Genomic DNA, 24,210 nt, shown 5'->3' on the forward strand with positions numbered 1-24,210 from the left:
CTCCTGCATATATATGCTGCATATATATGCTGCAGTGATCCCCAGTGTCACGAGGCATGTTAAAATTCACCACTGAAAAACAGTTTCAAATAGATTTCCCTTTTTATTTTATGTCCTATATACATATAGCTGTGTTTTCACATCGTTATATATATCAGAACCATCTTTGTTTTTTACTTTTATATAAGTGAGAATTTCCTTTTGAATATTGCAAATAGTGTTAGAGTTCCTCTTTTGCAGGATCTCGATTACACAAATAAAGAACGGCACAGGAAATGTTTCCATAGAAATGCTTAAACTGGAAAGCAAAGCCTAAGAGGATGCTTTTTTACATTTTGTGTGTGTATATCATTTACACACAATTTTCTGTATAGTTTTTGTACCTTGGGATTTCAGCCTTGGGTACAGGTATAGGGGCAGAATGTTGCTCTGTGGTATAATTATGATAGTTACTATTAAAATGATTGCAATAAGAATAGACAGTCTATAAGTATATAAGGACTGGCCACATGTTCAAGACTGGTATTTTCCACTAGTCTACTTGCCTGTGATTAATGTACAGCTAGGGTGCCTCTCTCCCAGAAATGCCTCTTCTTGCATTGTTTAATTTCCATAACACTCCTTGCTGATGCCAGATTAATGACTTCATTTTTCTAGGCCCACGTGTGTGTATAACAGAAATTAAATAAACATAGCCAGCAGAAGGTATGCCGAGAAGCTCTTTTATCTATACAGGAAACATTGTGGCATCATCCCAGCCTGCCATGCTTGTAGGACAACTCTAAGCACAACCATTTGTATGCACTTTTCAATTTAACCATTAAACACTACACACAAGTATTGTGGAATGTTTAGGGTAGCTAATGTGTAAGGATATATGTATGTTCACTTATCAGGGCTTAAAGGACCACTATAGGCACCCAGACCACTTCAGCTTAATGAAGTGGTCTGGATGCCAGATCCATCTAGGGTTAACCCTGCCTGCTGTAAACATAGCAATTTCCGAGAAATTCAGAGAAATTCTGATTTTCACAGTGATAAGACGCCAGCGTCTATAGGAAAGCATTGAGAAAGGCTTTCCTATTCACTGACTGAATGCGCGCGCGGCTCTTGCCGCACATGCACATTCAGCCGATGACATCGGAAGGAGGAGGAGAGTACCCAGTGCCGAGGGAGCCCGGCGCTGGAGAAAGGTAAGCGTTTAACCCCATCCTCCAACTTGAGCCTGGCGGGAGGGGTGTCATGAGGGTGGGGGAGACCTATTAACACTATAGTGCCAGGAAAACAAGTTTGTTTTTCTGACACTATAGTGGTCCTTTAATTGCTAAACTGGGTTTGTTGGTACATTCAGTACGTAAAACTTTAGTATGAGTCTTTTATTAAAGGACCACTCTAGGCACCCAGACCACTTCAGCTTAATGAAGTGGTCTGGGTGCCAGGTCCAGCTAGGGTTAACCCATTTTTTTTTATAAACATAGCAGTTTCAGAGAAACTGCTATGTTTATAAATGGGTTAATCCAGCCCTCAAAGCCTCTAGTGGCTGTCTCATTGACAGCCGCTACAGGCGCTTGCGTGATTCTCACTGTGAAAATCACAGTGAGAGCACGCAAGCGTCCATAGGAAAGCATTGATATTGCTTTCCTATGAGACTGGCTGAATGCGCGCGCAGCATTTGCCGCGCGTGCGCATTCAGCCGAATGGGAGGAGAGGAGGAGGATCGGAGGAGAAGAGCTCCCCGCCCGGCGCTGGAGAAAGGTAAGTTTTAACCCCTTTCCTCTCCCCAGAGCCCGGCGGGAGAGGGTCCCTGAGGGTGGGGGCACCCTCAGGGAACTATAGTGCCAGGAAAACGAGTGTTTTCCTGGCACTATAGTGGCCCTTTAAGAATATAGTACGGGGGGGCGTGGCTGACCGCCGAGCAAGATGGCCGTAAACTGATCTGCTCCGGCACTCGGGCGCTACCATATGCGAATATAACCCAGCGGAGATCGTCATTTAACCCCGAAAACACAATGTCTCAACACAAATCTAAGAAAAACCCCACCAGGGGAGACAAACAAAACTTTTTTGGCCAAAAAACAACCGTGGCAGCGGAGTCTGACATGCCGGGCCTACTGGAGGGAGAAGGACTGAGTGGAAGTGAGGACCGTGCGGCAAACAAGCGGGAAACACAGCCCTCAGAAACACTGACGAGGTCCTACTTTGAAACAACTATGGACGCAATGTCCACAAAGCTGATCACCACTTGGCAACTCTCAGCGACACAGCTTAGAGCTGATATCAACAACCTCACCCACAGAACGAACAGCATAGAATCGGAATGTACAGCACTGGCGTCGTCGCACAATAAAATGGCCGACCAAGTACAAGCCCTGGAGCAACGGCTAGACTCCATGGAGACACGCATGGCGGACTCAGAAGATAGAGCACGGCGCAACAACTTGCGCCTCAGAGGGGTCCCAGAATCCGTGCTGCAGGGCGACCTACAAGGCTTCGTTAGAGGTCTCATGCATGCCTATGCCCCAGATATACCAGCAGATATGCTACTGGTGGACAGGGTCCACAGAATCCCGAAGCCCGCTTACCTACCAGATACAACGCCCCGCGATGTCCTCCTCCGGGCTCATTACTTCCACATAAAAGAACAGATTCTTCGATCCAGTAGGAGCAGACCGGACCCACAACCGGAATTTTCCAGTGTGCGCATCATGGCGGACCTGTCAGCAATGACACTCCGCAAAAGAAGAGCTTTCAGCGCCATTACTGCAGAACTGAGGAACCGGAACATCAGGCATCGGTGGGGATACCCGACAAAATTAATTATCACCAAGAGCGGAGAAAACTTTGTGATCAACAACCCAGAAGAAGGGAAAAGCTTGCTGACAAAATGGGGCCGGAACGCTGGGCAACCTGTAAAAGAAGCCGAGACCCCACGCTGCACTGATGCCACGCCGGCAGCACGAGATTCTGGTCAGAGGGGCACTGCAGAAGCCTTCTAGCCGCAAGTATCGCCATGTTATCAAAAGACATTTGTACACTACGAACTTATACAAGTTGAGATTTTAGGTTTAACGCTAAATTACATTACTTAGTTGTTTTTTATTTCCTTAATAGTATGTATGTTCTACAATAATGCTGATTTACCACTACTAAAGGTAAAAGCCATATTGCATGGGGCTGGGATAGGCTGACGACTTATATGTGATTCTTCTCAGTGAATACAGTGATACTTTTCTGCACACGGGGATGAGAGGTTTCGAGGTGGAGGAGCCCCTCGCCTTCGCTCCCGCCTCGGCCACTCCCATGTGGGGCTGGCCTGGGGGGCGGTGGCGGTGATAGGGGGGGGGGGGCGTACAACATGAGGTCGGCCTGCGGCATATGGGAGACGGAACAGGAGCGTCCCGGCTGCACTTACACACCCTTATGCTATTCAGGGCATCTCTTGGGGACGGTAGTCTACTCACTGAGGACTTGGGATGTAGCTAGGGGACAATTACTCAGATCACTAAACAAAGAGAGGTCGGCAGAAGATCTGCCCAATAAGCCCTAGACTGCATGCCGCCGCGCCGGTCCAATGGGGGTGGCGGGGGAGACAAATTAAAATGAGAATGCTTGGGGGTGGCGCCGGACACCCGAGAGAGCCCTTTGCGACTGACCTGAGACAGACCGACGTAACAAATAAGGAAGCCCAGGCGGGCCCATGCTTCATATGTAATACTCTGTGTTGACATGCCCGACACGTCGGGATCTGGTAGAATCACTGAGAGGGGGAAAGATTACACACAACTTAATCACAAGCCGCCCCTAATGAATCTAAAAGCAAAAAATCTAAAAGCATGAAACCAATTAAGAAAAAAAAAAAAAAGTTAAATTCAAAATTAAGTTTTAATTAACCAGTTAAAGAACCTAACTGATAATGATCTCTGCTCAACATATATCAATCACCAAGGAGCCCACAGCCACCCTTTAGGAAAGTTACTACTCCTATCCCCCCCCGTGGTGCCTACGAACCCCGATAACTAGGGACCATCCAGACGGGTTTGACCCATTACAGGGCGACCGCGTGGACTAGGTCCACTTTTCACCCAGTCCCATACTTTCCCCCCCTACCCCCCCTCTTCTCCCTTCTGGTTATCCCAAAACCCTCTAACTACACCCCACACCCCCAACCCCTCCACACACGACACGTCAATTCCTTAACCACACAGCACAATGAAGATTTACTCCCATAACACGAGGGGACTAAACACACCGCACAAGAGGCGCATGCTACTTGAGGACATAATCCGCTGCAAAGCAGACATAGTGTGTGTCCAAGAAACGCACTTCGTTGCTTCCAAAATCCCCAAATTTGGCCTCAGAGACTACCCGACGCAATACCATGCGACCCACTCCTCTAAATCTAAGGGAGTCTCAATCCTGTTCCACAACTCCCTAACGGTCGAAACGTTAAGCATCAAAAAAGATGGTCAGGGACGGTATCTGATCCTTCACTGTATTATTAACACTCAACCCTATGTCTTGGTAGGGTTCTACAGCCCCAATGACCACCAAAGAAACTTTCTGTGTAAAGTCCTGAACAAAATCCCACAAAACACGAGCGCCTCCCTAATTCTATGTGGAGACCTAAATCACACCTTCAACTCCCGCATTGACACAACTATCCAAAGCGACTCACACAGACACAAAACTCTAGCGACTCAAAGCAAAGCACTTACGAAACTACTTATGGAATACGGCTTATACGACCTCTGGAGGACACTACACCCCTCTGCTAAAGCCTATTCATTCTACTTTACAGTACACAAGACACACTCAAGAATCGATGTTATACTGGTATCTGGCACCGTTCTCCCCAAAATCTCCCGCTGTGAAATAGGGACCATATCTTGGTCTGACCACGGTCCAATCACCGCACAACTAAAGGACCAATACTACCATAGAGGCAAACCCCCCTGGCGCCTCAATGACACACTACTACACGACACAGAGTTCAACAAACAGCTCCAAGAAGAGATCCATACATATTTTGCGCTCAACGACACCATGGATGTCAGTGCTACCACACTATGGCAAGCACATAAACCGGTAATAAGGGGAGTACTAATAAGCAGAGCCACATATAAAACAAGACAAGCAAAACAACAACATCTTAACCTATTACGCAAACTAAGAGATGCCACCAACGCACATTTTGTGCATCCATCAGCAGCTCATGCCCAAACAATTGCTGAAACGACTAACCAAATAAATGAAATCTCACTAGCCAAAACGTCATACATCCTCCAAAAATTGAAACCAACAACGTATTCACAAGGCAACAGAGCTGGGAAACATTTATCTCGACTATTACGTCAAAAACAAGCTAACGCTAAGATCCCCTACTTGATAAACAGCAAAGGCGCAAAACTATATAACCCACAGGACATCAATAATGAGATGGCGGCATACTATCACACCCTCTATAACCTTAAAGAGGACACGACGGTGCCACAACCAACAACTAAATTGATTGCTGACTTCCTACAACAAACCACACTACCAACCCTGACGCCTTCACAAAGTGCAACCTTACAACAGCCCATATCACTACAGGAGATTACTGATGCAATCCGCGCACTGCCCGCGGGCAAATCACCTGGCCCAGACGGCCTTTCAAACATTTACTATAAAACCTTCGTCACCTTACTAGCACCACGTTTGGGAACTGCCTTCAACAAAATTCTACAAGATGGTTCAATGCCACCAGAAATGCTAATGGCCCATGTGGCAACACTACCTAAGCCGGGTAAACCCCCAATCAAAGGCCAAAACTTAAGACCTATATCCTTGCTGAATACGGATATAAAGCTATTGGCCAAGATCTTCTCTAACCGCATAGCACCAATCATTCCCACGATTGTAGGCAAGGACCAAGTCGGCTTTGTGGGGGGTAGACAGGGAGCAGATGGAACACGAAAGCTGCTGAACATACTACACGGGACACAGAGAGATGGAAGCTCGAGCGTCTGGCTATCACTAGATGCAGAAAAAGCCTTTGATAGGTTAAATTGGCCCTTCCTTCATGCAGTTATCACCAAATTCGGTTTCCCCCCCCAAATAACATCCCTAATCAAAGCATTGTACTCTTCGCCAACGGCCAAGGTGATCAACGGAGGCTTTGCATCCCATCAATTCACAATATCGAATGGTTCCAGACAAGGGTGCCCCCTATCCTTTACATCTTGGCGTTGGAACCTCTCACACAGAGGATTCGAGACAATCCAAACATCCATGGCATAACCCTACATGGACAGGAACACAAACTAACATTATTCACCGATGATATATTGATGACGCTAACACAACCTCATATTTCCTTACCGAACTTTCACAACCTGCTCGAACAATATAGCCAATGCTCATACTACAAGCTAAACATGACCAAGACCCAAGCAATAGGTCTCCACATCTCTAAAGGCGAATTACTCTCCCTGACACAAAACTATGCATATGATTGGCGCAAAGATCATGTAAAATTCCTGGGGGTCAACATAACCCCTACGACAATGAACCTACACAAAGCCAACTACATCAAGCTGCTGACCGGACTCAAAACCATCATTCAAAATTGGAAAGGGAAATACGTCTCCTGGTCTGGTAGGATAGCAGCGGTCAAGATGGTACTCTTACCTAAACTCCAATATCTTTTCCGCACACTCCCACTCAAACTGCCAACACAATACCTCAGACATACAATCACTCTTTAACACTTACATCTGGGGATCCATTAAACCCAGAGTAGCAAAAACGACTCTGTACAAAACGTTTAACCAAGGGGGCATGGGTATGCCCGATGTGGCAGGTTACTATACGGCGGCCCAAATAGCCCCACTGTTAGCCGCATTCCATCATATTCAACCATTAACATGGATGAAGATTGAGCAGGAATTTGCTGAAGGACATCCACTCACGCACCTAGCATGGCTACCCAAAGAAAAAAGACCTATATGCCGAAACATGCTACCCACGACAAAACTAACCTTAACAGTGTGGGACAACTACAGAATGAAGCAGGGTCTCATGGGACAAACTCCCTTAGCACTCCCAATAGCAGCCATGCCGATTCTTATCCCTGACTTTAATCATAAGATTTGGAATAGGCATGGAGTCCACACATTGTCCCAACTTATGCAAAACTCGCACCCCAAGTCATTTACAGAACTACAAACAGAGTTCAACCTCCCCTCTGTAGCTCACTTTTCATACCAACAACTTCTATCCTGGATCACTACGCAACGAAAGGAACGACCTTCGACTGAGCCAACAACACCCTCCGTAGCAGTGGAAAGGATCTGCCTGCGCAGCAACCCACCGACAAAACTAATTTCCACGATTTACGCCTCAGAACATAAAATGTCCAACACAGACTCCCTTCCATTCAAGTCACTCTGGGAGAAAGAATGTAATTATAAATTGACAGAAACTCAATGGAAAACAATAATCCAAGCCCAAAAACAAATGACCCTGTGCGCAACGCATATTGAACTATCGCGTAAAGTACTATATAGATGGTACCTAGTCCCCACCCGGCTCAAACACAGCTACCCGAACATGTCAGACACCTGCTGGAGGTGCCAAACCCAAAAAGGTACGATGCTGCACACCTGGTGGCACTGCAGCAAACTTCAGGCCTACTGGCAAGCGGTTCACAATCTCGCAGAACAATGCACAGGCACACGAATTCCCTTTAAGCCAGAAACATTTCTACTCCTTTTGCGCCCAAAAGGCCTGCACAAAATGCAACAGTACATATTATACCAAATACTTATCGCAGCCCTCACAGAAATCAGTAGACACTGGAAAAATTCAAACCCACCCACGATTGCAAAATGTATACACACAGTAGACACCAACTGCACATATGAGCTGATGGCAAGACGAACACGATCTAACACAGAACCCTGGCGCAAAGCTTGGGACACCTGGAAACAACACTCCGCACTCCACACACAGCATGACCTTGTGAATTCAGTGAATTAATTGATTGAAATAATTGATAGGTTAACTAATTAATCAATTGGCAAACTAATTCTTACTAAACCCTGCCATCTTCTCTCTCCCCCCCCCCCCCCCCCCACCCAGCTACACTTCACCTTAGCACCTATTTAAACCCACAAACCATATGAAGCCCATACTGGGCACACTACTACTGGCACTGCTTTTGCCATCCTTTGGGCCAACATGACTCATATAGCATCACCGACCGCGGACAAAGACCTCTCACATACATGGGCCTTTCACTCAGAAGGGTAACAACAAGAAGACTACCAAGAGAGAGTGGGATTTATGATGGGTTTTATGAATCAGTTTATAAATGAGTTTTATAAATGAGTTCTATAAAAAAGATTGTGAAAGAATGCAACATAACGCAACCTTCTCTTCTGTATGGTTAATATGGTCTAAGATGTGGTAGAAAATACAGTCTGATATGTGCTAGAAATTGACGTGACCCCTTCCCCTTCCTTTCTGTATTCCTTTATACCTGCAAAACAATAAAAATTGTAAAAAAAAAAAAAAGGAATATAGTACAGCAGCCAATCCTTAATGGAACACAAACCTGTATGCCTGGCCCTATAGTGTTACCCTCTCCCTCCCCTTCCTAAATATAGTGTGTAACGGATCACCTGGCACCCCGACTGAGTACCTCCGTTAATGGATGCTCCTAGTGCTTCCTGAGGGCTCCAAGCACTCTGGCAGACACCATAATCACCGAATCCAAGAAACCTTTAAATTCTCCCAAGCGTATGAATGCTGTAGACCATTGAATAGGAACCATACGAATAGGCTTGTACCCCTAGCAGTCAACTGGAACAGCATACAATAAATCCTTCCCCCAATAATGAGACGACACATCACTTTGAGGTTAAAACAGGAACTCTGGACTGGCTCATCCAGCCTGGCTTTTATTACACTAATCCACATACAGGCCACACCCAGGGGGAGGCATAAAATAACCAATCACATACATGGTTCAGCCCACACATCCCCTCCCCTCAGATAACATTAAACTCAATTATCCGGTACACTTTTTCAGCCAAGTTCTGGATGTACCCCAAAACCCGGGGGTACACCTTTAAATCCAGCATCGCTGGATAGCCCTTATTCAGGGGGACAACATATCCAAAATTCAAGTAATTCGGATGAATGGTTCGGGAGATATGGGGTTCCAAAGATTTGACCGACCGCATGGGTAAAGTATCCGAAAACAGTTCCATGCATTTTGGCCCTGCGGTCGGTCACAAACAAGGGAATGAAAACAGACGAATTGCCTGTGTTATAGAGCCTGGAGAGGGTTTGAATGAATTCCCTTGTTTGTAGGGTTCTTTCTACCGAACGGCGGGTCATTTGGTAGTTTCCATACGAATTTCTGGAAGTATGGAGGTCTCAGCGGTGTTTGCCTAGTCAAGTGTCCGATTTTAGTTCCAGACACTCGACGGCAAAACACCGCTGTTCGGTAGTTTAAGATGGCCGCCGCCACGTGTTTGTTTCCCGAATGGCGGCCACCCAGAGGACAAAGAATACATTACACGGATTGCCAATTACCCGTTTGCAACATTGTTGCAAACTGTAATTGGAGGCACACTTATTCCTGGGTGGTCTGGTTGTTCGGTAGTTTCACTCAATATAATAAATGGAGTGATTCTACCGAACAATCAGATGAATGCTGCATACATATCCCAGGTTAAACTTAATACACATATAATATTACAGGCAGTACACTAGAATATGTATCACAGTCTTAAAGGGACAGTAGTCCCAAAAGTCCCAATATGTCCATAGATGCTGTTAAAAGGGCCAGTAGCAGAAATATACAGTACAATGTGCCCCAAATAACCCAGGGGCCATAGTCAGTAGGTAGGAGGCTAGCAAACAGGCTTCTCCAGGGCCCAGTGGCGAGGTTGGTTTCGCCACATTTCTCCCCTTTTCCAAACAGACTAACAGGGTACCTGACCTCTTGCCGGTCAGTGCCCTTGTTAGTCCAGCAGCCCACCCACAAAACAGAAACAGCAGTACAGTCCACCCACAATGAATGGTTACTACACCTGAGTAATGGAAAAACTTGTCCAGGTCCAGGTGCCTCACCCCGGCTGTGTGGGGGACTGGTAGGCTGTTTTGGTGGGTTGCTGAGTGGGCAGAGTGGGCAGACTGGTGCCAGCACTACTACGGGAGTAGTCTGGTTGGAGCCTTGCTGGAGACCGACTGCCTCCCCTTTAGCTGCGCAGCTCTGCTGCTGGAGACCGACTGTCTCCCCTTGAGTTACACAGCTCTGCTGCTGGAGACCGACTGTCTCCCCTTTAGTTACACAGCTCTGCTGCTGGAGACAGACTGTCTCCCCTTTGGCTAAACAGCCCTGTTGTGGGGGGGCAGGACCGACCGTCCCTACCCCCTGTGCTGGAAGTGCAGAGACCACGGTCCCATCTGCACAGGTGTGGGGCTTACAGTCTCCCCCTGGTACATTAAGCTGCCGCTGGGGAGAGGTGGTAACCAGCTCCTCTCCCATTAGAACACTCTGCCCATTGATGATCCGCCGCTGGGGAGAGGTGGTAACAATCTCCTCTCCCATGCCTACTTTCAGTCTTTGTGGAGGGAGACCGACTGTCTCTCCTCCCAATTCAGTGTCCTGCTGCTGGGGAATAGAGACTGGGCTCTCTATTCCCAAAAAATCACGCTGCTGCTGGGGGGTAGGACCAACTACCTCTGCCCCCTGTAACTCAGCCTTCCGCTGGGGAGGGAGGACGCTGCTCTCCTCTCCCTGCACTTCACACTGCCTTCCCGGCATATCACTCTGCTGCTGGGGGGTAGGACCAACTACCTCTGCCCCCTGTAACTCAGCCTGCCGCTGGGGAATGGGGACTGGGCTCCCAATTCCCTGCAATTCACACTGCCGCTGGGGAATGGAGACTGGGCTCCCAATTCCCAACAAATCACACTGCCGCTATTATTCTCTGCATTGATTATTTGTTAGAAAAATGTTTCCAGAGGGTATCAAGTCCTTTTTTGGTGTTGAATTCAGTTCAAGTTAGTATAGTTCTGTTAAGACCGGTATATAGCTGAGGTAAGGGTTACTTACCCAGAGAAAATCAAAATACAAACTTTTCCTATTGTGCTGCTGACACCTCCCTCTGCAGCTCCAAGCAGGGTAAAGTAATCCACAAAAATAGAAAAAATGAGGGGCAGATGTGCACACCAAGTGCTACAAAAAGATTTACTTTCAAGGACATAAGGTACAAACGTTTTAGGTTATCCCCTTTATTAATGCATTTATCAAGGACATACATTGAGAAAGGGGATAACCCGAAATTTGCGCTGCCCTAATTTTTTCTATTTGTGTGGATAGTTCTGTTAATGTATCAATAACCGTTCTTTGAGTTGTGTTTGCTTAAAGGAACACTATAGTGTCAGTAATGCAAGCATGTATTCCTGACGCTATAGTTTGAAAAACAATGTTTACGTGGCCAGTCCTCCTTTGCTCTGGGTAAAAAGGGTTAAAACTTTAATTCCAGTGACACTCAGGTCTACCGCAGCTGGCCAAACCCCCGCTTGGCCTCCTTTGCTGAGATCATCAAACTTGATAATCTCAGCCAATCCAATGCATTGGGAGGCTATTGTCCATTTGCGCAGAACGCTGCGCTGATCAGCAACTCTTCATAGGGATGCACTGAATCAATGCATATCTATGGGGAACTTTCAGTGTCTACTGAATGTCAGTGCTGCACTGTCTGAGTGACTGCCACTGGAGGTGTTCCTAGGCAGTAATGTAAACATTGCATTTTCTCTAAACACAGGGACAGGCTGAAGACACCAGAACAACTACATGAAATTGTGTATGTTCTGGTGACTATAGTGTCACTTAAAGCTTGGTTGTTAAATGTAAAGTATAGGGCTCTTCTTTTCCACATAACTAGTCATGGAAAATGTGCTGTTGAAAACTCAAAACACTTCAACATTGTTTACTGCTCATCAGCAGGCATTAATGTTTCAATAATTATCAAATGATAGACTGCAAGTTACCCCATTGTTTTGTTATTTGGTTGACTTTCACTCTAAAGGCTGTGTTCCTTTCAAACCAAGGCTGATCTTTCTTTATTGATAATTGGCAATATCATGTTCACATTTTCACATTATCCATGTGAAGAGGAGCTCACCAAAACTTCTGTAAAATTAAACTGGAGAAAAGACAAAATACTAAGCTCACAATTCAACCCTGCTATTAATATTGGTTACTACTCCAGGATTCAAGATGGAGATGTTACCTGGGCCGTTTCAAGCAAAGTGGCCACAACCGGAAAGGAGGGGGGAGTCACAGTGTGGATTTTTTTCCATCATAAAAAATAGCTGCTGTTTTTATTGCCACAAGTGACTGTACTCCGGAACAAGCAGACATAGTGGTTTCTTGCTCACAGACTAACAGGAAGTCATTCACACCCTTCTCTCTTCATTTTAATTTTCAAGAGCGATTGTAAGGGCTGATTTTAAACTTTCCGTGTATGGCTTTATACAATGAAGGCAGCCAGTCCCACGGTACGTCCACCGCCCTTCAAAGATTGGAAGGGTTTGCAAATAGATTGTTTAACCGAAATGGCAGGAGCAGCATACATGAGCAAAGGGTACCTGTGGATAATGAGGCCCAGTTCGTATCAGAAAACACCGTGTTGTGGGATAAAACAAGTGAGTTTTCACTTTAATCAATGCAGGGTTGGACAGAAAAAATACATTTAATAATGTTTTTTCGCTTTTACTGCCATTATCTTTGGACTTTATGAGTGTCAACATACATTGTCATTTCAAAATCATTAGCTGATTCAATACATCTTTGATTTGCATAGTTATGTATGGTATTTGAGTGGCACTGAAGCTTCTGAAGTCAGGAGTTGCCTGGCTGACACTAGGTAAATTGTCAGGCTGTTCACATATAGTTTGACTGCTTATCATGGGAGGACATCAGGGTATTTCTGGCTCCATAACCACTATAGTGGACTGTAGTAGTTATGGTGCTTGGAGTGTTCCTTTAAGTAGGAATTGTGCCATTTTGATGATCACTCTTGCAAGAAATCATGACATTCTTTTTCTTTTTTTGTATGCAGCATCATGTTGACAAAAGTGCTTTGCGTTTAATTCAGATGCATAGAGTAAAAATTATGTTTTATTAAAAAAAAGAAAAAGCACAACTGCTTTCTACAGGGACTATTGACGTGCAGAAGGGCAGCAAAATGCTGTTTTAACCCATTCAGCTGTTCAGAAAAGGCACATTTTGTTGAGCTCATCCTAATTTGCACTTGCATGTAGCTGCAGTTTAGTTGTCTCTGTTGTCTCTTGAAATCTGCAGGATGCCCATATAACATTGGTGATCGGACTTTTCAAAAACAGCCAAATTACCTTCATTCGGTTGTTCCATTTCCTCTGATACAGACCACGGAATTGTGCCTAAAATGTGTAAGCCTCTTAGTGCTACCTCAAACTACTCTTACCTTGTAAGGATTCTCCAACCCTAACATCTCCCCACATTATAATTTAAACTGCCAATAGCAATAATTGATAAGAGTTAATTATTAGAATCTGTTATTGACATGTTTTTTTGTTTTTTTTTATTAAAGCACTGCACATTTGTCATAACATGAAGTGAAATCTTGATACACCCTTAAGATAGTGGTACATGAGCATAAGAAGGGGGCAACAAAGAGGTGAGCGATTGCAAATATGGAGGGGAGGGTAGGAGTAACAACCTGTGCATGCAAACTACTGTATAGTTATGTTAGAGCTTTTTGGAACTACTTGTGTGTTACTTCACAAAGTGGTGACTGTATATCATCAAGTTCAGGGTGCCATAGGAAGTGTACCGGAACTGTTATTTAAGTATTACATTTTCTCACTGTATAGTTTAAAGCACTACCTGACTGATTACCTTCTGCAGATCACGTGGATGGCAAAATCTCTTGAAAGGGGAATTAGAAGTGCCTTATTATAGCGGTTATGATGTAAGGTGTCTTTTGATACCACCCCCATTTTATCTACATTTTTTTTACTGGTTTGACAAAGTGCAGGACATTCCTAGCACCCAATGCCCAGCCCCAATCCTGCTTTTCAACTATTGTTGTTATGCTTCACTTTCACTTTATCCTTCCTACCATAGATGGTAATGACTGGCTGCGAGCTCTGGGCTAACCTACATATAACTGTTTTCCAAGGTTGGATGGCTTTGGTTAGATAATGTGATGATTCTACCACATTTGCAGCCAAAATCTACTTGGACCATAACCATTACAAAAAGTCAAATTGGTTTGTAGATAAGGATGCTCCTGTAAACTCTGTATTCCCCATAGTTGGGCCAACAGTAACATTGTTTATGGTATGTTGTATTTTAAAAGGAAACACAGTAATTGTTACAAAAACATCTAGTGCAGCATTCATAATTTAAATGAACACTATAGTGCCAGGAAAACAAACTCGGTTTCCTGGCACTATAGGGTTATTAGGTCCCCTCCACCGTCAGGGCCCCCCTCCCCTGGGCTGAAAGGGTTAAAACCCCTTCAGCCACTTGCCTTTCTCCCGCGCCATGCTCCCTTGGCGCTGGTGACCTCTCCTCCTCCTGCTGCCGACATCAGTGCCCAATGCACATGTGCGGCAAGAACCGCGCACCCATTCAAACCGCCCATAGGAAAGCATTACTCAATGCTTTCCTATGGATGTCCAGCGTCTTCTCACTGTGATGTCACAGTGAGAAACGCGGAAGCGGGCTCTAGTGGCTGTCAGGGAGGCGGCCTCTAGTGGCTGTCAGGGAGGCAGCCACTAAAGGCTGGATTAACCCTCAGTGTAAATATAGCAGTTTCTCTGAAATTGCTATGTTTTCAGCTGCAGGGTTAAAACTAGAAGGACCTGGCACCCAGACCACTTCATTCAGCTGAAGTGGTCTGGGTACCTATAGTGGTCCTTTAAAGTATTGTACGCTGTACTGGAGACCATACCTCCAGAAGGATATTGATAGTTTAGAGCATGGCTTGACAAATCCCGGAATTTCTTCATGGTGCCGAGCATTTGTCAGCCTGTCCCCTAATCCTTCTGTCTCTTTATTTCTGCGCACTGGGAGGAAGTGAATGGAACTGTAACTACTTGACAGGGAAATAGGTTGAGATGTCTCTGGTCGCAGAGCCGCCCGCCCGTCTGCCCATTCTGCAGAGCCGCCTGCCAATTCTGCAGAGCCGCGTGCACTCCCCACTCATTCGGCAGAGTCGCACGCCGGTCTGCCCATTCCCCTGCGCTGTTTCCAGTTCTTGTCACTTCCTCCAGGCGCACTGAGATAACGGAGGCAGGAGAGTGGAAGTCTGGATCAGCAGCAGCCCACTCCTATCAGCCGCATACAGCCTCAATGTAAACTGTTCCCAGTCCCACTGGACCCAAGGAAAGCCCTTTCTGCGCCCACAAGGTAGGTAGGAGGAGGGTGGTAATATATGTATTTATCTTTTTTTCTGTATGTCTGTTTGTCTGTGTGTATCTGTGAATCTGTCATTCTGTATGTTTGTGTATATGTGTGTCTGTCTGTGTGTATGTTGGTGTATATGTGTGTATCCATCTGTCAGTGCATGTACATGTTTAGGTCACCAGATCCCCTTTGGTCACATGGGAATGGTGTTTTTACTTACCTTTTTTATTCCCGACGTGCCTGTCTCGCTGCGGCTGGTACGCCTCTATGGTTGAGATAATTTTGATGATCTCAGCCAATCCAATGCTTTTCCGTAGGAAAGCATTGGGAAGCTATTGAGCATGCGCCACACAATGCTGTACCAAACAGCATCTCCTCATAGAGATACTTTAAATCAATCCATCTCTATGGGGAACGTTTAACTCCTCCATGCAGAGCGTGCAGAAACTTTAGTTAGGAGTTCGTTTTTTTCCAACAACAAATATACAATTCTTAAAGGAACAGGCTATAGACACCAGAGCCATTACATTAAAGGACCACTCTAGTGCCAGGAAAACATACTCGTTTTCCTGGCACTAGAGTACCCTGAGGGTGCCCCCACCCTCAGGGACCCCCTCCCGCCGGGCTCTGGAGAGAGGAAGGGGTTAAACTTACCTCTTTTTCCAGCGCCGGGCGGGGAGCTTTCCTCCTCCTCTCCATCTTGATCGCGACGTCATCGGCTGAATGCGCATGCGCGGCAGGAGCCGCGCTCGCATTCAGCCGGTCGCATAGGAAAGCATTTACAATGCTTTCCTATGGACGCTTGCGTGCTCTCACTGTGATTTTCACAGTGAGAATCACGCAAGCGCCTCTAGCGGCTGTCAGTGAGACAGCCACTAGAGGATTAGGAGGCTGGATTAACCCTCATTATAAACATAGCAGTTTCTCTGAAACTGCTATGTTTATAAAAAAAAGGGTTAATCCTAGAGGTACCTGGCACCCAGACCACTTCATTAAGCTGAAGTCGTCTGGGTGCCTAGAGTGGTCCTTTAAGCTACAGTGGTTCTGGTAACTATAGTGTTCCTTTAAGAATATTTTTTTTGTCGTTGGGGAAAAAATTGGCTCCTAACCTTTTTAGCTGGCTCCTATATTTAAAGCAAATTTGTCAAGCTCTGCTTTAGAGAGGGTTCAGAGAAGGGCTACTAAACTGGTTCATAGATTGCAGGATAAAACTTACAAGGAAAGGTTAAAGGATCTTAATATAGCTTGGAGTAAAGACGAGATAGGGGGGATATGATATAAACATTTAAACACATAAAGGGAATCAACACAGTAATGGAGGAGACTATATTTAAATGAAGAAAAGCTACCACAACAAGAGGACCTAATCTTAAATTAGAGGGGCGAAGGTTTAACAATTAATATCGGGAAATATCACTTTACTGAGAGGGTTGTGGATGCAGGGAATAGCCTTCCAGCTAAAGTGGTAGAGGTTAACACAATGAAGGAGTTTAAGCATGCGTGAGATATCTTAAGTCTAGAATAGCCTTATGCCTAAGGCCAGGGACTAATGAAAGTATTTAGAAAATTGGGCAGACGAGATGGGCCGAATGGTTCTTATCTGCCGTCACATTCTATCTATAAAGGAATAATATCCTTAGAAATGTCACACATATATTAAGTGCGAAAACCCAAACATTTAAAGGGAAACTATAGTCACCAAGACAACTTTAGCCTAATGAAGCAGTTATAATGTATAGATCATACCCCTGCAGTATCACTGATCAATTCTCTTCCTTTTAGGGTTTATTCACTTTGTTTATTCAGCACTTAATTTAAAGGACCACTCTAGTGCCAGGAAAGCATACTCGTTTTCCTGGCACTAGAGTGCCCTGAGGGTGCCCCCACCCTCAGGGACCCCCTCCCGCCCGGCTCTGGAAAGGGGAAAGGGGTTAAATCTTACCTTTTTCCAGCGCTGGGCGGAGAGATCTCCTCCTGCTCTCCTCCTCCGATCCTCCTCTTCTCCTCCCCGTCGGCTGAATGCGCACGCGCGGCAAGAGCTGCGCGCGCGGCAAGAGCTGCGCGCGCATTCAGCCGGTCACATAGGAAAGCATTCATAATGCTTTCCTATGGACGCTGGCGTGCTCTCACTGTGAAAATCACAGTGAGAAGCACGCAAGCGCCTCTAGCGGCTGTCAATGAGACAGCCACTAGAGGACATAGGGGGAAGGCTTAACCCATTCATAAACATAGCAGTTTCTCTGAAACTGCTATGTTTATGAAAAAATGGGTTAACCCTAGAAGGACCTGGCACCCAGACCACCTCATTAAGCTGAAGTGGTCTGGGTGCCTAGAGTGGTCCTTTAACATATCTTACCTCCTGCTCAGGTTATAGCTGGAGGAGCCTGCTTTGTGTGACTACAGTTCAATTTACAGAGCAGGAGATGAACACTTTAAAAGTAAGCTACATCTGACTGAAAGTGAAACAATTTGTTTCATGCAGGCTGTGTGATTCACAGCCAGGGAAGGTGTGGCAAGGGCTGCATAAATAGAAACAAAAGTGAACTCCTAAATGGCAGAGAATTGAGCAGTGAGACTGCAGGGGCATGATTTTAACACTATAACTGCTTTATTAAGCTAAAGTTGTTCTGATGACTATAGTGTCCCTTTAATATAAAATGTGTTTTGTTTTTTTACTGTGAGAGAAGGCATTCAGTATCTGTGTCCTCTAATAGCAGTGTGCATGCAACTGTGGGTCCTGCTTCTACAATTGTGGTTTCATCTAGTCTCAAAGGGCTTTCATTTCCTCTCTAGTCTCAAAAAGCATACAATATCTATAGGCCACTGGCTCTTGGCCCCAAACAGGAAGTCATGGTTACTTATTTTTTATACTAAAAATCAAATTACATCTAAACATGAACTAGCTGTCTGAACTGGTATTTACTGCTTACGAATGTTAGAAGGAATAGGTTCCTTCACTATTGCCCTGTTTGCACTGAGCGGTTTGGTTCAGGTCGGTACGGTATGGTACGCTATTTTGAGTGTTTCCATTATGAAAGTGGCCCATACAACCGAACCAAACCACACCATTCATGGGCCCTCTTAGGGCGGAGCTACTGGCGTCACACTAGACAATCCATTGATTGACGGACAGGAAACCGTCAATGCTCACGACAAATGACACGCTAGGCATTTGGTCTAAACCCCGCATGCTCCCTGGAGGTCCGACTTGCAGTGGAATCGCTCACCTGAATAGGTTGGACCATTCTAGCCCTTCCGAACCATACCGCTCAGTGGAAAAAAGGCATTAGTCACATGCTTGGCCTTCTCTGCCTCCCCGCAGGGCACATCCTGTAAGCTTGTGACAGATATCGCAGTTATAAACCAGTTTAAAAGCAATTGTGAGAAGTCTCTCATATTCCGCTAAGCTGCAAGCATCATTACAGTATGGAATAACATAGTAAATTGTCCATCTGATAGGAATATGTCCTCATGAAATCAATCCAGCCAACGTTGCTCTTCTGTGTTATAACTGACGTGTTAAATCCGCTCCATGACTCACATTAATCCCATTATCTTTGCTCATAATATAGATTTTGGTGGGTGCTAAAGCTTTTGGGGAGGGGGTAAGTACAGATGACTTTATAAAACTGTATTGATGACGATCCATTGCTGGGGTTGATTTAAAGATCTGCTGGTATAATCTGAGGACATAAACAGTTCATTCTGAGCTTGTTTCCATGGTAACAAAGGGTACCAATTTAATAAAAGCCTGTTTAACCGTTTCACACAGCAGTAAATACATGGAGCAATGTGTGTCATTTCCTTCTTGGTGTAGGTTAGCCTAGCTGTGCGGGGGTTAAACAGGGGAGGGTTTGTCAGCAAGCTCTGCTGCAGGGGGTTTATAGTGATTAATGCACTTTAGAAATAGCAGGATTTGGCGCCATTAGTGATCGCACTCGATCTGTTTACATTGCTCTGCCCTGCAAGGATCAGACAAACCCATTCTCCGGTTTCCTGTTTGCTTTGATAAGCAATATGATTCTGGGAAGTGTATCTTCAATATGAACGGTAAGTGCCTTCTGAGATGTGCGTAAACGCAGGGATTTTCTGGAAAGCAGGCAATGGTTTTCATCTATATGTGCAGATTGTCAGTGGCCTTGCTCCATGCCCTGCAAACGACAGTAATAATAATCTAGTGATATTGAACGTCATTTCAAAGTGGGAAAGGCTTATTTGGGATTTGTTAGTGTGTTCTGCAGCATGCACTATTTGCTGGGTTGTGAAACTTTGTGTTACTGGTGACATTGGCTTGAGCAGATGGTAGCAATGCAGAATACATTAAATGAGTTAAATGAGAGATGGTAAGGGTGTTTCTTATGCAATCGCATGTCTACTTCTCAGTAAAATGCCAACATTGGATTTAAAGCACTGTGCATCAAATTGAGGAGGAGGGGATGACCTATATGTACATGGTTTAGTTAAATACATTTTCTATTTGCGCTCAAGCCATTAAACCTCAATTTTTTTGGTGGATTTATAAACTCAAATGCTCAATATATGTGGTTTTTTGTTTTCTGATATTTCTATTTATAATTTTTTTTTTGGAAGCAAACTAGTGATCAGTTTCCTTGAACATTAATATTTGCTAGGTATTTCTTTATTACAAGATTATAAAAAAAATGCTTGTGATCCAGAAAATATTTAGTGTAAATATATATATATATATATATTTTTAATGTGTGCTAATTACACCTTGTGACAATTTTTTTTTTAAATTCATATTTTTTTAAACATTTTTTTGTATAGATCTCTGAGCTTATTTTTCTTTATTAAGCTGGTTGGTACAGCTTGTGTGATCCTGTATTAAGATGGTTGCTGCAGGTTGTGTGATCCACTAATGCATGTTGTGTGATCCACAAATGCATGTTGTGCGACCCTCCTCAGCCATTGGTGAAGGATGTATGCTTTGTAGCTAGCTAGTTGGTGCAGGTTGTGGGACCCTCAGAATTATACAGTTGGTAAAGGATTTGTGTGACCTTTGTAACAAGGTAGTTGGTGCAGGTTGTGGGACCCCAAGAATTAGCCAGCTGGTTAAGGATGTGTGACCTTTTGTAACTAGCTAGTTTGTGCAGGCTGTGGGACCCTCAGGATTAGCCAGTTGGGGAAGGATGTGTGACTTTTGTAACTAGCTAGTTGGTGCAGGTTGTGGGACCTTCAGAATTAGCCAGTTGGTGCAAGTTGTGTAGCCCTTGTAAATCAATTGGCTTGCAAAAGCTATGCAACACTTGTTCTGCTGACATGCAACACTCATAAACTGGTTGGCTAATCATGTTTTACCCTAAATGAATTGGCTTGCTGAAGCCCATGCAACCCTTTTCTTCAGCTGGTTGGCACAGAATGCACAACCCTTGTCTTAAGTTAGTTTGTGTAGATGCACAACCCCTGTCATGAGTTAGTTGGTGCAGATGCATGACCCTGGTCCTGATTTGTTTGGCGCGGGATGCGAATACTAATAAAGTGGTTGGGACAAGTTGATTGACTTAGTTGTGAATTTGTGGGTAACGATGTTTAGTTTGTTGCAGGGTTCTCAACCCTCACAGTGGGCTGGGAAATGCACCCCTATACGTGTTAGCGTTGTATATCTAGATAAATAAAATAAAATATTCTGTAGAGTTTCCAATTGGGTAATCTCATTTTTGGATTATTTTTTTTTTATTATTATTTTTAATTTTTTTTTACAGTGAAAGAATTTCTAGCCAAAGCCAAAGAAGACTTTTTAAGGAAATGGGAAAGTCCGCCACAGGTAAGAGTGATTTTTTTTGTTTATATGATTTTGAGCAATTTACTAATGGAGTAATTTTTTAATAAAGGGTTACTTCAACCACCATGACCACTTCTACTTTTAGAAGTGATCATGGTGGTAAGAATTGATATGTGCAGCTTTTCAGCTTGAAATGCTGCAAATTCAGAGATATTGACATTTTTTTGTGCTCGGGGCTTGTTGCACCCTTGGCACACATGACGAAGGCTGTCCAGAACAACCTAATGCCAATTGTGTAAACAAATTACGAATGTGTCAAGTGCACACTGGCAACATATGTAATCGCCGTCTTCTACCCTCACAGGCAGTACTGGGAGCACACTCACACACTCACACACTCACACACTTACACACTTACACACTCACACACTCACACACTCACACACTCACACACTCACACACACACTCACTCACTCACACACTCACTCACACACTCACTCACACACTCACTCACACACTCACTTACACACTCACACTCACACACACTCACACACTTACACACTCACACACTCACACTCACACACTCACTCACTCACACACTCACTCACACACTCACTCACACACTCACACACTCACTCACACACTCACTCACTCACACACTCACACACACACTCACACACACACTCACACTCACACACACACACACTCACACACTCACTCACTCACTCACTCACACACTCACTCACTCACACACTCACTCACACACTCACTCACACTCACACACTCACTCACTCACACACTCACACACACACACACACACACTCACTCACTCTCACACACTCACTCTCACACACTCACTCTCACACACTCACTCTCACACACTCACTCTCACACACTCACTCTCACACACTCACTCTCACACACTCACTCTCACACACTCACTCTCACACACTCACTCTCACACACTCACTCTCACACACTCACTCTCACACACTCACTCTCACACTCACTCACTCTCACACTCACTCACTCTCACACTCACTCACTCTCACACTCACTCACTCTCACACTCACTCACTCTCACACTCACTCACTCTCACACTCACTCACTCTCACACTCACTCACTCTCACACTCACTCACTCTCACACTCACTCACTCTCACACTCACTCACTCTCACACTCACTCACTCTCACACTCACTCACTCACTCACTCACACTCACTCACTCACACTAACACACACTCACTCTGAGCAGGGGAGAATGGTCTATGAGAAGCACCAAGGAACATGTGGTTGGACAGCATGTGGAAACCAGTGTGATAGCTTCAGCCTGTCCTGGATTCCTACTAAGTTTGTATTGTCTAAACAGAAGGGGTGGCCATAATTACGAATGCCCAAGAAGTTAGTTTAAATAAAATCGATTGAAAATGTTTGGGGTAACCCTTTAACACTTTATTGAGGTTTTATGTTGATACACAAGAGATAACAAAATAGTGATGAAAACAGCCATATAAGAGGCGAAGAAATTAGGGACCACAATCCCATTTTACGGGATAAGATAACACAAAGCTAAAGAGATAAATACTCAGAGAAGGGAGTAACTGAGGAGTATATTATATGGACAGCATATTACTTCTATGTTTAATTCTATTCTATGTCTAAAATTAATTTGCCTACAATTACCAATGTCTGTGAAACCTGGGACAATATGTTCAGTCGTTGACAATTAAAATTTGGTTTCTAATGTAATTTTCCTGGAAAAATGGCTTGAGATTTCATGCTATACCGAGTTGTAGTACATCTGCTGCTGTAGTGTTTATGGTTCCAGCATGACTCTAGCACTGTCTCTTGCTCCTGTGTCTACCTAGCCTTACGTCGCCTGGCTTGACCCTTCACTGTCCATGTTGCTAATAATATGTTGCTAATAATATAAAATATGAATTCCTTCCCATTCCATTTGTATGGAATTTACTCTATTTTTGAGGATTAACATTTCAGATTAGTGTGTAAACCCTTGTATAATATAAATCCAAGTATACTATGCTGTGCAAAAATTACTGCTGTTCAGTGTTTCTAGAAATCTGTTCCATTGCCTCTGGGCCTTGCACACAGATTCTGTGAATAAATACCTTTCTGAGCCATACTGAAGAGTTTTAAATAAATGTGTTTTAATTTTATGTTAAATATATTTTACATTTTTACTACACTGCAGCCTCCGTATATGAATCGGAGTTCAGTTGTCCCATAATGCCTGTAAAATGTCTGTTTTGTAGAACACCGCCGGCCTAGATGACTTTGAAAGGATGAAAACACTTGGGACCGGCTCTTTTGGACGAGTAATGTTAGTGAAGCATAAAGGTGCAGAACAGTATTATGCTATGAAGATCCTGGATAAGCAGAAGGTACTCGCTGCTGGTAGCGACTCAATGTAGAAAGAGCTAATCATTTCCTTATAAATCGCTTATTAATGTAAAATGTTAACTTTAGCTATGCTCTCTGTGGTAAGTAGGAGGTTACTGCCTGAAGTATCCAAATCAAAGCTGCAGTTTTTGCTTTTACTTCAAATCAATGGCAGTTTCCAAGCATGTGAAGTCCAGTAGCAACACAGATGCATACCAGCTAACTTTGTTGGAAGACGGTTGTGTCGTTGTACTGTGCATGCTTGAGCATCTCCTATTCATTCCTTAGTTGAACACTGGGCATGCTCAGTAGGGGACAGACGGCTATACACTCACTGCAGCATCTGACAAACAGAAAGTAACCTGAGAAAGAAAGGGTTGAAATAAAGACTTTCATATTTTTACTAGCAGTATAGTGCCTATAAAGGACACGAAGCAACAAAACTATTACGCTGTGGTGAAGTGGTTGTGCTGCTTCTAGTGTCCCTTTAAGGCATGTATGTAATGCAAAAATCGATACTGCTTTGCAGAGAATAACATTTAATGAAAAAATTGTGCAGCCGGCCTGCTGTTACATTTAGAAATTACATTTTATGTGCATGAGGACGT

At 44.4% G+C, this 24,210-nt stretch overlaps 1 protein-coding gene across 3 annotated transcripts in view; it reads left to right on the forward strand.

Annotated features, from left to right (window-relative positions):
* Positions 1 to 24,210, forward strand: part of LOC134569093 (cAMP-dependent protein kinase catalytic subunit beta) — a 54,970-nt gene that overhangs the window by 19,844 nt on the left and 10,916 nt on the right. The window contains exons 1-3 of one of the 3 annotated variants that reach the window (XM_063427992.1): positions 12,475 to 12,708; positions 21,181 to 21,242; positions 23,476 to 23,604. In XM_063427992.1, the coding sequence (XP_063284062.1) occupies positions 12,528 to 12,708; positions 21,181 to 21,242; positions 23,476 to 23,604 (372 nt within the window). In that variant the 5' untranslated portion in view covers positions 12,475 to 12,527. Of the gene's footprint in view, positions 1 to 12,474; positions 12,709 to 19,342; positions 19,508 to 21,180; positions 21,243 to 23,475; positions 23,605 to 24,210 lie in introns of those variants that run through there. The other 2 variants (XM_063427994.1, XM_063427993.1) reach the window with 2 other exon arrangements.

The sequence above is a fragment of the Pelobates fuscus genome, chromosome 7 (genome assembly GCF_036172605.1).
Source record: "Pelobates fuscus isolate aPelFus1 chromosome 7, aPelFus1.pri, whole genome shotgun sequence".
In the NCBI taxonomy this organism is placed as follows: domain Eukaryota; kingdom Metazoa; phylum Chordata; class Amphibia; order Anura; family Pelobatidae; genus Pelobates; species Pelobates fuscus.